This window comes from Mobula birostris, chromosome 15, assembly GCF_030028105.1.
Source record: "Mobula birostris isolate sMobBir1 chromosome 15, sMobBir1.hap1, whole genome shotgun sequence".
Lineage (NCBI taxonomy): Eukaryota > Metazoa > Chordata > Chondrichthyes > Myliobatiformes > Myliobatidae > Mobula > Mobula birostris.
Window position 1 is genome coordinate 67,085,025 of NC_092384.1, and position 15,749 is coordinate 67,100,773.

A 15,749-nucleotide genomic window follows, 5' to 3' on the forward strand; every position below is an offset into this window, starting at 1 on the left:
AGAAAGAAATGAGAATGTGAGGGGGAAAAGCTTTACACTTTACTGATAAGGTAGTTACCTCAATAATACACTGCCTGCATGGGTGGTGGAGGCAGATTTATTAATTTTCTTCCAAAGGGAATTGAGTGGGGTACTTGAGTGAGAATAATCTACAGGGCTTGAGCAGATGTACTGGTTTGATACAATTACAGCAAAAGTGGTGTCATCAGCAAACTTAAAAATAGATTGAAGCTGCACTTAACCTCACAGTCATAAGTATCAAATGAGTAGAACAGGGGGCTAAACACACAGCCTTATGGTGCACTGGCGCTGATGGTGATTGTGGAAGAGATGTTGTTGACAATCCAAACTGACTGGGTTTACAAGTGAGGAAATCAAGAATCCAGTTGCATAAGGGGGTATTGAGCCTAGGTCTTGGAGCTTATTGCTTAGTTTTGAGTGGATGATAGTATTGAATTCTGAGCTGTAGTCAATAAAGAGCATCTTCACTGTCCAGATGTTCCAGGGTTGAGTGAAGAGCCAATGAAATGGCATATACTATTGAGCTGTTGCGTTGGCAGGCAAACTGGAGCCGATCCAAGTTGCTCCTCAGGCAGGAGTTGATATTTTTCATCACCAACCTCTCAAATCACTTTATCATCTTGAATGTAAGTGCTTTTGGATGATAGTCATTGAGGTAGGTTACCATGTTCTTCTTGGACACCAGTTTAATTGAAGCCTGCTTGAAGTAAGTGGCTATCTCAGACTGCCGAAGCGAAAGGTTAAAGATATCACAAAACCTTCTAGCCAATTGATTAGCACAGGTTTTCAGTACTTAGCCAGGTACCCCATCTGGGCCGAATGCTTTTCATTGCTTCACCCTCCTGAAGAATGTTGTCATGTCTGCCTCAGAGACTGAAATCAGAGGGTCACTGGGGTCTGTGGGAGTTATTGAAAGTGCCTCCATGTTTTGTCAGTCAAAGTAAGCATAAAAGGCATTGCACTCATCTAGGAGCAAAACCTTGTTGTCAATTACTATATATCCTTTGGTTTTGCTTTATAGGAGGTGATGGCATTCAATCCCTACCACAGCAGTCGAGCATCCTTCTGTGATTCAAGTTTGTTCCAGAATTCCTACTTTGCATGTGAGATGGTTTTCCAGCAGTCATACCTGGACCACTTCTACTTTAATTTGTTGCCAGTTTGTGGTCCCTTGGTTCATTTGGGGCATCTGATTGGGGAAGACTCTGAATTTGTGAGGACACACTCGTCCATGACTGACTTTGTAAAATCCTCAACAACTGTAATATATCAATTCTTCTCCTCTGATGAGTCTTTGAACACGGCCCAGTCCACCAACTTGAAGCAATTGCGTAGCCAGTCCTCTGCTTCCTGTGGCCACTTCTTTGTTGCCCTTACCTCTGCCAGCTTGCAGGTACGAGGAGCAATGTTCCCTCTAAGGTATGTACTGTGCACGTGCATGCACATACATACATCTATATACGCAATCACATTTTTTCCCTGCTTTCTGAAAACATGGAGTCTGAGGTGACTTGTCTTCAGATTTTAGAACTGGCTTATTTATACTGTTTTTATTGAAGAAATTATTCAGTGTGCATATGTTGTTGTCACTGGGCAACAAAAGTAGCACAGCACAAGATGTTTATGCACACTGGTCATTACAGTTTAGAGGGAACATTGATGAGGAGAACTGCCAATTTATCAGATTTCCTGAAATATGGAATGGTAGGAATTCCTGATGGTGATAAAGGAGTTCCTTAAGGAGAGTGTCTGAGGATTCAGCAGCAATTGGGAAAGCAGATTGGACAATTTTATTTGATTTATCTGCCCAACATTTGCTCGTCCACTAACCACAAGGGAAACAAATTATCTGGGTAGTATCGCATTTTGGTTTTATTTGAATTAATTACTCGCATTAATATTACCTTTCTATGCTCTTACATAATGGTGACGAAATTTTAAAAATACATAGTCATAGATTATATAGATACTTTATTGATCCTAAAGGAAATTTGTCTCACATTAGCATTACAAGTGCATGGATATAAATATTAGAACAGAAGTAGAATGCAACATAGTTACGAGCCCAACACCCCAATTCCACCATACCATGCAAGGTGGTCAACGGAACTATTTGTTTATAATTTAAAATGATGACAGTTCAAAGTAAATTTATTGTCAAGGCATGGCTACCTTGAGATTCTTTTTTGCAGGCAGTCACAGTAAAATAAAGAAATGTCAAATTAATAAAATGTTGTTATTGTACCCACCTCAACTACTTTCTCTGATGGTTTGTTCTATATACACACCATCCTCCTTTTCCACAAAACAATAAATTTCATGTCATATAAGGCAATGATAATACACCTAATTCTAAAGTTGTTCTTCAGATCTCTTTCACCTCCAGTTTTTGGTTCTCTTTCGTAGAGAAAAAGATCATTATGTAAAATACTTATGAGGAGTTATCACTGTCAGAACTAAGGCTATCCTTTTGGGATAACAGTCTCTTTTCCAGAAGTGAACAGAGCTCTTCCAGCAGATAAAATCCTTTGTTCTTGGATCACTGTGTATATAGTGATATCCAGATTGAGAAGTGGAGATTGTGCTTCTTGAATAGAAAGGGCATCAAAGGTTATGGAGAAAAAGTACTAGAATGGAGTTGAGGGGGAGAATAAATCAGCCATGATCGAATGTCAGAGCAGACTCGATGGGCCAAATGGCTAAATTTTGATGCTATGCCTTACGAAAAAACACTTAAAAATGTGCAGGGAAATGCTTAGTATTTCAGAGGTGATATAGAATTTATGCCAATCTGCACAGCCCTAATCTCTAACACACATAAAATGCTGGAGGAACTCAGCAGGTCAGACAGCATCAATGGAAAAAAGTCCAGTCTACAAATCGGGCCAAAACCCTTCTGCAGGACTGGAGAAAAAGAAGCTGAGGAGTAGATTTAATAGGTGGGGGTGGGGGGGGGGGAGAGAGAACCACCAGGTGATAGGTAAAACCTGGAGGGGGAGGGATGAAGTAAAGAGCTCGCAAGCTGATTGGTGAGAGAGGGAAAAGGGGATGGGAAATGGAGAAAGGGGGGGGGGCGGGTGGTTGAGGGGCATTACGGGAAATTTTGAGAAATCAATGTTGGAGGCTACCCAAACAGAATACAAGATGTTGTTCCTCCAACCTAACTGTGGCCTCATCACGACAGTGGAGGAGGGCACACTTAGAAACATGGATATCTACAGCACATTACAGGCCCTTCAGCCCACAATGTTGTGCCGACCATATAAACTACTCTCGAAATTGCCTAGTAACTCCCTACCATATAGCCCTCTATTTTTATTTGCTCCATGTACCTATCGAAGTCTCTTAGAAGACCCTATTGTATCAACCTCTACCACCTTTGCTGACAGTGCATTCCACACACCAACCACTCTCTGTGTGAAAAACTTAACTCTGACATCCCCCTTGTACCTGCTTCCAAGCACCTTAAAACCTCGTGTTAGCCATTTTAGTTCTGGGAAAGAGCATTTGGCTGGCGACAGGATCAATGCCTCTCATTATCTTATGCACCTCGATCAGGTCACAGCTCATCCTCTGACGCTCCAAGGAGGAAAGGCCAAGTTTATTCAACCTATCCTCATAAAGCATGCTTTTCAGTCCAGGCAACATCCTTGTAAATCTCCTCTGCACTCTCTCTATAGTATCCACATCCTTCCTGTAATGAAGTGACGAGAACTGAACACGGTTCTCCAAGAGGAGTCTCAGATCTTGTATAGCTGGAACAATGCCTTACTGCTACTACAACCACCTAATTAGGTTGTAGGAAAGACACCTTATATTCCGTTTGGGTAGCCTCCAATCTGATGGCATGAACATCGATTTCTCAAACTTCCAGTAATGCCTCCTTACCACCCCTCTCCATTTCCCATCCCCTTTTCATGCTCTCACCTCATCTCACCAATCAACTTCCGAGCTCTTTACTTCACCCTTCCCTCTCCAGGTTTCACCTAACATCTGGTATTTCTCTCTTTCCTCCACCCCACTTTTTAAATCTACCCCTCAGCTTTTTTATCCAGTCCCACTGAAGGGTTACGGCCCAAAACATCGATTGTACTTTTTTTTATCCATAGATGCTGCCTGGTCCTCCGTCAATTTGTATGTGTTGCTCCGATTTCCAGCATCCGCAGAATTTCTCTTGTTTGTGGTTTGAGCCCTAACCTCTACCTCACTATTCCATCTCTCTGCCCACTTTGCACCACAAAGGAATTTTTAAATTGTTCTTAATTGTGCTCTTCCTTGGGTGATTTTGTGTAATTTATGCGTTATTTTATATTTTTCTTTGAAAGTTTTTGATTGCATACAAGGACTTGCGGAAACGGCAATGTGACATTCACCCTTATTTTTCACGTCTTGGCCACAAGCGGAACAACAACTCCCATCAGTCCAGGCGGTGGGGGCGCATGCGCACTTTCACTGGCGCCCTGTTGGGGGAAGTGACGCATGTAAACAGTCGGTGAGGGGGTGGGGCGAGTGCCGCCGAGTTGCTCTTGACAACGGCGGCTGGAGGGGAGGAGAGAAAGGGAAGCAGGGATGTCTGCTCTGAAGTACGCGGGGTTGGACGACACCGACAGCGAGGACGAGCTGCCTCCTGGCTGGGAGGAGAGAACTACCAAAGACGGCTGGGTTTACTACGCCAAGTAAGGAAACAAGCAGACAAATAAAGAGAGGCAGGGGAAAAATATACATCGATTCCATGTCATTTGCAGAGTTAGTTGTCACGCTTTTCCTAGAGCAACCAGAGCCAAACGCATTGCTGAAACTTTTTAAATCTTTGGGACCCCCCAACTAACTTTATTTAATTTGCTCACACTTCATTCTGCAATGTACATTTCTGTCTGATGCACAATGCCATTGCAATAATAGATCATCAGCCTGGAAAGTATAATTTATTGGGCCTTATATGAATGGGGGTGGGGAGTTTATACACACAAAACTCTTATAAAATTAGCAATATTTTCTAATACATGCATCTTATAATTGAACGGAAAATGGGGACGTGTTAGCTGCGTTCCTTGAAAACATCGTTTTTGAAGCAAAACGCTTCATTTCGCATAACTAGTAACGCTAATTCCTTGTGATTACATGCAATTTCCTGGCTTCTCTTCTCCCTGAACTCAGATGATTATTTAAACGTCTGCTGTGTACACACAAAAACTGCGTGTGAGCATAATCCACATTTGAAATACTGCACATTTTGACACTGCCATTCCAGTGGGAATCTTGGAAAGTAGGGGCGATAACTTTTAAATCATAGTGTAACTAAATTGTTGCAACATTGTTGCTGCCACATGTTTGACTATGCTAATAATTCCACTTGCCTTCCTACATTGCTGAGAGAGCTGCAATTTCCGACAGAAATCAAACTTGTCAGTTATTACAGTACATCAGTGTACCCTGCACCATTCCCAAATTTGAGAGGAGGATAAAGGGACAGCTGTTAAAAATTTGCACCACTCTTTTCAATACAGAATATCATATCATTGGCATTCCAACATGTATTAAAATGTTTGGCTAAGGCTACGTTTGTTTCCTTGACTTTTCATCCAACTACCTAAGCGAGCAGATTGCTTCGATATGGAATTCAGCAAAGATAACCTTCCTGCTTTTGGAATTGTATGTTGTGGTGATCAAGTTATCCTGGCACTTGAGAGAAGCTGATTACAATCATCTCTGGTCATCAACATTGATTCGATACAAAATTCAAAAATTACCTTTTAATTAAATGCTAAATTCTTTGGTGTACTTTATTACATAGCTGTTCATACTACTGAAAGGCTCACGTTTCTGAAAACCAAGGCTAATCTAAAATTAGCCGTTCTAAGGGACTGAAATACAATAGATATGAGATATCAGTTAATTGTTTCTAAACGTGGCATTTCTATTTATAAACAGTCAGTTCTTCCCATCAAGCATGAGTATTATGACTGGTGAAATTTGTACCTTCTGCAGTGCCAAGCCTTGATCTAAGTGTCCTCAAGGGAATTAAAAGTACATTCTTTCATTTTTTTCCCCACATTATACCTCCATCAACTGTTTCATTCAGATAACATGAAAGTACTTGTTTGGATTTGCTAGGAAGTAATGAAGCTGCATTTTGAACAGTTCTATTTACCCCAGTAGCCGGATATTTAAAGGACCTGTAAAAGATATCTGATTTGTTCCCCCCATTTATCGTTGAGCGTTCATTCAGTGAGCTTCTTACAGGAAAATGCAGTTGACACACATTTTGAATTTAGTTAACTTAATTTTGTAATTTTTTACTAATGACCTCTGATACTCTTATTTCCAAAGTCAGTTTTTTTCCGTAGGCAGCCGTGCTGTTTCATTTACTTCTGTTATTAGCAGGATGCATAGGCTTCAAAATTCTAAGCCTACACTCAAAGGACCTATTGATCACAGTCTTTAAATTTTAATTTCCTTCAATGTTGTTGGCTTAAGGTGAACGAGTCGCAGATTTTTATGAACACTTAGTGATTGCATGCCTGAATAGTCAGGCTCTAATTTTCAGGAACTACCTTCATTTTTTTTTTGGATTTTGATTTGGTAGAAGAGAATCTGTACATACGGTGTAGTGGGTTTAAATCACGGTTGAGTTTTGCTGGGATAGACACACAGTAATTGACTCAATGTCTTCATCCTTCCTTATTTTACATTTACTTATTTAATAATTCTATAATTTTAAACATTTCAATTCATCTCTCATATGTCTAAAATGAATACAAATGAAGTTATGCCACCTTAAGCTCTGGCATCTTCAAATTGATGCCACATTGATGCACTATTTATGACAAGTCCTGGAATACAGTGTCAATGACTGCACGTTATTCTGGATGGAGATCTAATCGTGACAAATAAAGTTTTAACTTGTGTTTGAGTTCAAAGCATTTTGAAATAAAAGCTAACAATTTGTTGCCCTTTTTGGCTTAATGTGCTAGGTTTCAATGTATTGTGCTCATGAAAATCATTTTGGTTCTCCGTAGCTTTAATTTTCTCAATGTTAAAAACAATTATTTACCATAAATAAATTCCATATATATAAGGACAACAGTAGCCTCACCATTTGTAGATGCAGGACATCAGCACTGGCTGCTTGGCTTCTTGAAATCCATTCATTGTAGACACCTAACTCTGTACATATCATTATCTTTCCTGTATAAAGGAATCAAAAACAGGTCATTCAGCATGAAGTGTCCATGACAAAGGTTATAATGTACATGTGCAGCCTCCTTCCTCCTTTTTTTCTGTGGTATTGTCATGAACCTTTGTATTCCCTCCTAACTTATTACAGGGAGTCCCTGGGTTATGTAAGGTTTCCGTTTCAGAGAACTGCCATTAGGCTGCTTTCTCCTTTTGTCAGAAATACGTATTTCTATAGTAACTCATACTGCATCACTCTGTGAGAGATTGCAGAGCTGTGTACCAGATACTGTGGTTAGCAGCACAGGAGCATCTCAGGGAACTGCCATGTCCCCTTTCCTGTTCACCATCTACACCTTGGGCTTCAGTTACAAGTTGGTCCTGCCACCTGCAGAGGTTTTTTGGATGATTCAGCAGTTGTGGGCTGTATCAACCGGGGTCAAGAGACTGAGCACAGAAGAGTGGTGGACAACATTGTTGAGTGGTTTGGGCTGAATCACCTGCAGCTCCACTTCACTGAGACAAAGGAGCTGGTGGTGGACTTCAGGAAGGTGAAAACACCCTGCATTCCCACCTCCATCAAGGGAATGAATGTGGAAGTCGTCCGGGACTACAAATACCTGGGAGCTCATCTGGACAATAAACTAGACTGGACTAAAAATACAGGGGCTCTGTACAAGAAGAGACAGAGCTGACTGTACTTCCTGAGGAGGCTCCAGTCATTCAACGGCTGCAGTACAATTCTGCAGATGTTCTATGCTTCAGAAGTGGCCAGCATTCTGTGTTGTAGTCTGCTAGGGCAGCAGGGTGAGAGCAGCTTTCGCCAAGTAGATCAATAATCTGGTTCTGTTCTGGGGGTGGAACTGGATTCCCTAGTGGTTGTGTCTAAAGGAGGATGCTGTGGAAGCTACGGAGCATCATTGGCAATTCCTCTCAGCCTCTCCATGATGCACTGGAAAAACAGGAGCACCTTTGATTTCACCAAGGCGCACCACTGTACGCCACAGGAGATCCTTTCTCCCTGTGGCTTTCAGACTCTACAACTCCTCCTCCTCAAGTGTCTAAGTATATGGTTTCATTGCACATCTATATTTTGCACGACTACTTTTTCATGCACGTTTTTTTTCATACCTGAATGCTTACATTTTGTATTTTGAAGTATATATTTCTGACTGAGTAATAAATAAAGTTTTATCTTATATACAGTCGTAGAGGTCATTTCATCGTGTAATTACCCCAACATCCTCATAACTAAACTATTGGAGTTTAGACTGTATGTAGTCATTAATGAATGCCATGAAATGTGTTTACCAGCTTCAAAAATGCTTTAAAAATGTATGGGGGAATTTGTGGATTATATTTCCTTAAATTAGGTGATTCATAATCCAGTTACCCCTGTATTCCTTTCTCCACTATGCTTAAATATATCCATGACAGTTACCTTAACTGCCTTTTGTGACAATATGTTTAAGCTGACAAGTTAGAATAAAAGATGATTGCTTGTGTGAAACATATGCTTTAAGTCAAGTTCATTGTCATGTGCAGAAGTACAGTGAGGCACAGGTACAATGAAAAACTTACTTGCAGCAGCATCACAGACATGTAAGTGCAAACAACACAATATACAGTATACACGTAATGCATTATGCCACAAAGTGAGAAAAAACTGCACAAAGAAGGCCTTAATATATAAAAAAAAACAAAGGCACAATTGAAAACAACTCCATGGTTGTGTAAGCAGTGGTTTGTAGCATTCTATTACTGAGGCAAGGTTAGGGTTGTGCAGGTATGTGGGAGTAGTGGGGATCTTGATGATAGATGCTGCCTTCTTGAAGTAGTTTCTCTTGTAGCTGCTGTCAGGAGCAAGAAGGGTTTTACTCATGGTTGACTGGTCTGTGTGCATAATTCTCTGCAGCCTCTTGTGCATTGGAATTGCTATACCAGGCTGTGATGTAGTGAGTAAGGATACTTGCAACAGCGCATCTGTGGAAGGTAGAGTATTTGATGCTGTGCCAGATCTCCTTATGGTTCTAAGAATATAGAGGTGTTGATAGCTCTCTTTGTGGTTGCATATGTACATTGTTGGCTCATGATACTACAATAAAAATATCTATATGTATATACTTGTGTACCCAATATCTCGATGTTGGTGCCTACAATGAGTGTATTTTAAGAAGGCTACCACTGAAGTTTTGATCTCTAAATAGTGAAAGTGCTAAAGATCTTTATTTTGTATGGAATGTCCACAGTGAAATCAGCAGAATAGCAATTCTTTTGATGTTTTGGAATCAAAGCTGTTGAGGACTAAAATAATGTGACTAAAGAAGATTTTAATCTTTTCATTTTGAATGGTGCTCTGTACTTAACGTTCCTCTCACTAGTTTTGATCTCATAGTTATGGCAGTCCCATTAGATTTTTTTCATAAAGGTCTAGATAAATCTATTGGAAAGTTCTTGAATGTCATGGCTGTTTGAGAAGTTTATGTGGTAAACTTGCAGGTTTGAATGTCGGATCCATTTGCCATATTAATTGCAGCTCAAAATGGGACAGCACTCGAAGATCTCTTGTGTGGCAGTTGCAAAGAGCTTGAACAATTTAGTTTATTCGGGCCGTGTGCACTGGGGAGCACCAACAGTGAGATTTCAAAGATTCTGCACAGACTCCATAAAGACTTGCCACAGTTTATGTATTTACATTACTATAGTTGTGGATTTTAAATTTCACCATAATTTATCATTAACCCACTTTGTTTTTTTATTTTTGTTTTATCTCTTCTTGGTTGCCTCTATCTGCATGACAGATAGAACTTTGCCAGACATCAGATTCCCTGTTCTCTTTGCAAATGGGTGCTCAAATTTACTGACTTGTCCTTCTGTCCTGACCTTGTGCTTAGCTTGTAATTGCTCTTCTGCACTTAATTTATATCACCATCTTCATTCGTTTACCTCTGATCTGGCTTGCTCTACTTGTAGTCTAAACACTTTGTTCCAAGTACTCACTTCTTCTAAATAAGCTTTAATCCACTTCCACTATTGGCTTATTTTCCCATCAAATTATTCTAATAACAAATTCATTACAAACTTTCTCAATTTTCTTATGATTCCCAGCGATTCCTTTTTCACTAACAATCTGAGGTTTTCAGAAACTGTTCAATGGCCTTCAGCAGCAGGTGCTGAATGTATCAGCAGAGTTTGGCAGGTGGGAACCGTGGATGGCGATGTTGGGCGGATTAGGATGATCCAGCCCAATCATTAAGAGTTTTATTATTTTATACCTCAGCTGATCTATTGAGAGATCGAACCTCAGGCTGTTCAATCCCTCATTGAGATATGACTGCTAAGTTCTTGTTTCACTCTTGTTGTGTACATACATCTATTGATGCTTCTGAACACATCTTCAGTGATCTTCCTGGAATCATCGGGTGTTTCAGGTCTTTCAATATCATACAACCTCCTCCAGGTGACCCAGCCGGGGCTGTTCAGACCCCAGCTTGTGTCCAGATGGCTAGCTACTTATGACTCCATGGCTCCCCTCTTTTGAACCACAGCCGTAAATCTTTGAGATTCTGGGATATACTAAAGATTGAAAAAGAGTAAATTGTAAAAAGGCTAGCAAAACATAAAATGGTTAAGTACACTAGTACAAATGGAACACATCAAAGTTTTGAGGGAGGACATTGTAGGGGCTCTGGTGGTAATCTTTCAATTGCTTCTTGGTGCGGGGGTATTGCCTAATAACAGGATAATTGCATATTTTCATCTTTTTTTTTAAATAAATTTTATTTTAGCGATACACTGTTGAGTAGGCCCTTCTGGCCCTTTGAGCCACGTTGCCTCAGGAACCCCCGATAAACCCAACTAACTCTTAACTAGTCATGGACCAATTTATAATGACCAATTGGAGAAACTGGAGCGCCTGGAGAAAGCCCATACATTCCACGGGGAGGATGTACAGAGTCTCCTTACAGAACGGCGCTGGAGATGAACTCGGAACTCTGGAATACCCTGAGCTGTAATAATGTCACGCTAAGCACTACGCTACTGTGGTGCCCATGGTATCCATCTTGGATCAAAAAAGGGTATAGGGATTAAGCTAGCCCTACCTAGCTGGTGGGGTAAATGTGAGACACAATCAGTGGCAGAACTGGCAGTGGCTTATTTAAATATGATTGGATTAGAGTACATTGGCATGGATTTGTTCAAGGCCAATGTCCACGTATCTTAGTAGAATTTTTGAGGAATAAACGGGAAGTTTGGGTGTTGTGAACATATGGACTTCAGGAGGCGTTTCATGAGGTACTGTGGAATAGGCTTGTTGCCAATGTTGAAAGCCATAGAAAAAGGACTTGTGGCAATATGAATAAGATCTTGTCTTTAAGTCACTGGAAACAATATCAGTGAAAGGTTGCTTTTTGGACTGGTAGGAAATGTATGTTGAAACTGGAGGCTGAGATGTAATCTAATAAAAGTCTTAAAGATTGGGTTGGGACCACAGCTTTTCTTATTACTAGCACAATCTTGCTGATGTCCTATTGTCTGTCCTCCGTAACTATGAAGTACACCCTATCCTCGTTGTATGCGCCTTCAGACTATGCGGATTCACAGTTATGCGAGGAACCTATTTCTACCAACGTCTCGTTGTATGTGTCCAAAATTCACAGTTATGCAAGGAGCACTGCCTTCCCGCCAATACAAGTCATGTGCGCACACCTCACAGTCTCACTGTTGGGATGAGAAGCACCGGTTTCCCGCCAATACAAGTCAGGTGCGCGCGCCTCACAATCTCTCTCCCACCACTCTCGCATTGGTTTTGGCAAGGTGTGGATGCGCGATCTTAAACTTCTGTTGGTTTTACCTACAGTGCAGTGATTTTTGCGCTTGAAATATTTAACTATGTCTCCTAAGCGTCCGATGTCATGTTTTGGGCCGTCAGCCGAGCGGCAGAGAACCGCTTTAATACTTGAAAAAAAGTTGGAAATTATAAACAGCGCGGCATCAGCTGAAGGTAACACAGCTCTGGGACACTACTGCCAGGAACAGAATCTTGCCTTTAAAGTTCTTTTGTTGCTTGACAATGCACCAGCCCATCCTAAACATTTGGACAGCATTCATCCTAACATAACAGTGCGTTTCCTGCTGCTTAACACAACATTGCTGATTCAACCACTCGACCAAGGTGTGATCCACATTCAAGGCGTGTGTATTATTTTTATGGCAAACTATCTCCAAGATGCTGCAAGCAACAGACGATTTTGAAAATCCTGGGAGTTTACCAACGGTGAGGGAATGGTGGAAGTCGGAACACTTGGCACAAATGGCAATGGACGTGGACCCAAGTTTAGAACGGAGTCAGCATTTCAGTAGTTCCCTGCTGTCAACCCTTCTTCCCTACAAGCAAATTTAAAACAAAATGCTTCCAAGCAAACAACCCTCACCATTTTATGGAAATCGCTGTAACCTTCTGCTGCCGGCAGTTCTAAGAGTTCTGTGAATCTTCCTTCACCCCTTGCTGTGCTTGATATTATCCTGACAACCACAACCATCCACCTTATCCGTGTAAAGCTGCCCGACACCACAACAACCACTCATCTCCCAGAGTGAACACACCTGCCACTGTTGGTGAGTACTGTACACCAGAGTATGTTAACTTTCTATGATTTATTACATTAAATATTACCTTAAATTGATTAAATATAATATAAATGTTGTCTTGTAGTACTGCTTTTGTGTCGTATTGGTATAAAAATGTGAATAAATTACAGATAAAACATATTTAGGGAGCCTTCTGGAACGCATCCCTATTTTCTCCATTTAAATAATTATTCACATTATGCGATTTCACATTATGCATCAACTTTGAGGAACGTATCCCTCGCGTATAACGAGGATAGGGTGTAATACAAAATTCTTGGACAGAAGTTGCTCACTCGTTAAGTGCTTGTTGACCTACAATGGCTCCCAGTTCAACAAAGTAATTATTTTTAAAAATCTTACTTTGTTTTTCGACTTCTAAAACTTACTGAGATATCTGTGATTCTCTCCAGTTCTAAACTCCTCAAATCTCATTATGACTCTACCATTCTACAGCAGTGAGATATCTGTCCTTTTTCATGTCTGATCTTCTTGATCTTTATTCGTTCTTTCCAGTAGTCATGTCCTTAAGTAGTATTTTTTTTCTCTGAAGAAGGTTCTTCCACTTGAAGAGGGAGCTCTTTCCATAGATGTTGCTTCACCTGCTTTTTTTCAATATTATTATGCCCAGCATACTTCCTTTTATTTTTCAATAGAATTTATTTCCTAGCATCTCTGCTTCTTTTTCCTTCTCTGCAATGTTCCTTAAAACCTAGCTTTATGTATTTTGGTTAGGGTTGATTTTGTCAGTTAATGCATCTTTGAAGTACTTTGGGACAAAGTGTTAAACTTATTATATAAATGTGTTTAAATGATGTATTTATTAAGCCAATAAAATAGACCAACCATGATACTGCTTGGCATGCTTGGGATGTTACTAAGTCATTGAATTTGGAAATTCTTGAAATAACTAAAGATTAAGTCATATTTTAATATTTTGGGTCCCCATGAACAATGGTTCAGTGCATAAGACTCACCTGTGTAGGAAGGCTGTGGATCCAAATCCCATTCTGTAGAGCTGAGCACAAAATTCTAGACTGCCACTCAAGGTAATAATGTGACAATAAAGATCAGCTCTGCTTGCTCTCCCAAATGGGTGGAAGAAATCTCAAGACCTGCACATGTTTGCCTATTCAAAAAGGCAGATGCGAAGAATTTTTCCCAGCTATTGCCTCCTGAATTTGTCATTAGTGGAAGTATAATTTTAATAGATACTTTAGCTGGGCTAGAACAATGGCCTAGTCAGTCCTGCCTCCAAAATATTCAGAAGCAATTACTTTCTTTGTGCTCAAATCTTGTGTCCCTTTGAGTAGGCATCAAATAGAGTTAATTAATCCAGAAACAATTCACAAAGTTGGTGCAGGATCATTAAGCTGTTGGGATGTTATGTATTTCTGATAAGGCATTAAAATGAGAACCTGTCAACTTGCCAAGATTGATACTACAATATATAGTACTACCTAAAGATGACCAAGGTGTTTGTTTTACATCTAGGCCAATATTACATTTAATCTGTTGTGGTAAGGACAGATTGTATAGTTACTGGTATTCATTATTTGCAAAACCTTGCTGAAGTCTCAAATGCAGATGTGTGAGGTGTTGCAGTTTGGCAGGGTAGGACTTACACAGTGAATGGTTGGGCACTGAAATGTGCGGTGAAACAAAGGGATCTGGGAATAGAGATCCATAAATCCTTGACGGTGGTGTCACAGGTCAATAGGGTCATAAACAGAGCTTTGGCACATTGGCCTTCATAATCAGAGCACTGAATACAGAAGTTGGATGTTATGTTAAAGTTGTATAAGACATCGGTGAGGCTGAATTTGGAGTTTTGATCACCTACTTACAGCAAAGATACCAATAAGCTTAAAAGAGTGTAAAGAAAATTTACAGGGAAGTTGCTGGAACTTGAGGACCTGAGTTAAAGGGATCAATTGAATAGGTTAGACTTTGTTTCCCCGAACTTTGGAGAATGAGAGGTAGATCTTCCAGACTTTAAAATTATGAGGGGTATAGATAGGGTAAATACATGCAGGTTTTCCCCCCTCAGGACATGTGATACTAGAACTAGAGGTCATAGGTTTAGGGTGAAAGTTGAAATATTTAAGGGGAACCTGAAGGGGAACAACTTTGCTCAGAGGGTGGTGAGAGTGTGGAATGAACTGCCAGCAGAAGTGGTGAATGCAGGTTCATTTGCAACATTTAAGAGAAGTTTGAGTACATGGATAAAAGGAGCATGGAGTGCTATGGAGTGTGAGTAAATGAGATTAGGCAGACACAGACTATATGGGTCAAAGAATCTGCTCTTTGCTGTAGTGCTCAGTATTCCATATTAAGTTGTGTATATCCACATAAGAAAAATGACAGCACTGAAAAGGTTATCCATTGATTATAGTTGGGATTGAGAATTTCATAGGCTATAGAAGGGCTACACAAAAGCATATTCTGTTTTAGATTTTGAGTATCAACTAAATGTTTAGTCATTAGAATTTTAAATTGTGATGCGTTACTCTGATTCTGCTCAGAACTCTCCTGTGTTGCAAATTTAAAAATAAATGTTTTGTGATATAGTAATGCAAATGCATCAGCATGATCTTAAATGAAACTCACTGTTCTTTTGTTCTCTTTTTATTGATCTTATTTGCTCCCTGTTTGATATAATTTTATTCAAACAGGGATTGCCTAAACATGAAATTCTTCAAGAAAATTTGAATAGTCATTATTTGAGATAATGCTTGCCCAACATCTTTATACAGTGGTGTCCAATGTATAACATTCTGAGGATTACACATTATTGGGCAAAAATTGTTTTCTCCTGTCGAAGTGGTCATTACATTGTAAGAATATGGAGGCAGGTCCTTTTGTTGTTGTCTCTTTATTGTTCATATTTCTTCAAAGCCAAAACTCACAAGTCTTTCCAC

At 40.0% G+C, this 15,749-nt stretch overlaps 1 protein-coding gene across 5 annotated transcripts in view; it reads left to right on the forward strand.

The window, feature by feature from the left end:
- Nucleotides 1-4,541: 4,541 nt before the first annotated feature.
- Nucleotides 4,542-15,749, forward strand: part of wwox (WW domain containing oxidoreductase) — a 1,166,408-nt gene continuing 1,155,200 nt past the window's right edge. For all 5 annotated transcript variants that reach the window (XM_072279200.1, XM_072279197.1, XM_072279198.1 and 2 more), the window contains exon 1: nt 4,542-4,697. In XM_072279200.1, the coding sequence (XP_072135301.1) occupies nt 4,591-4,697 (107 nt within the window). In that variant the 5' untranslated portion in view covers nt 4,542-4,590. The remainder of the gene's footprint in view (nt 4,698-15,749) is intronic.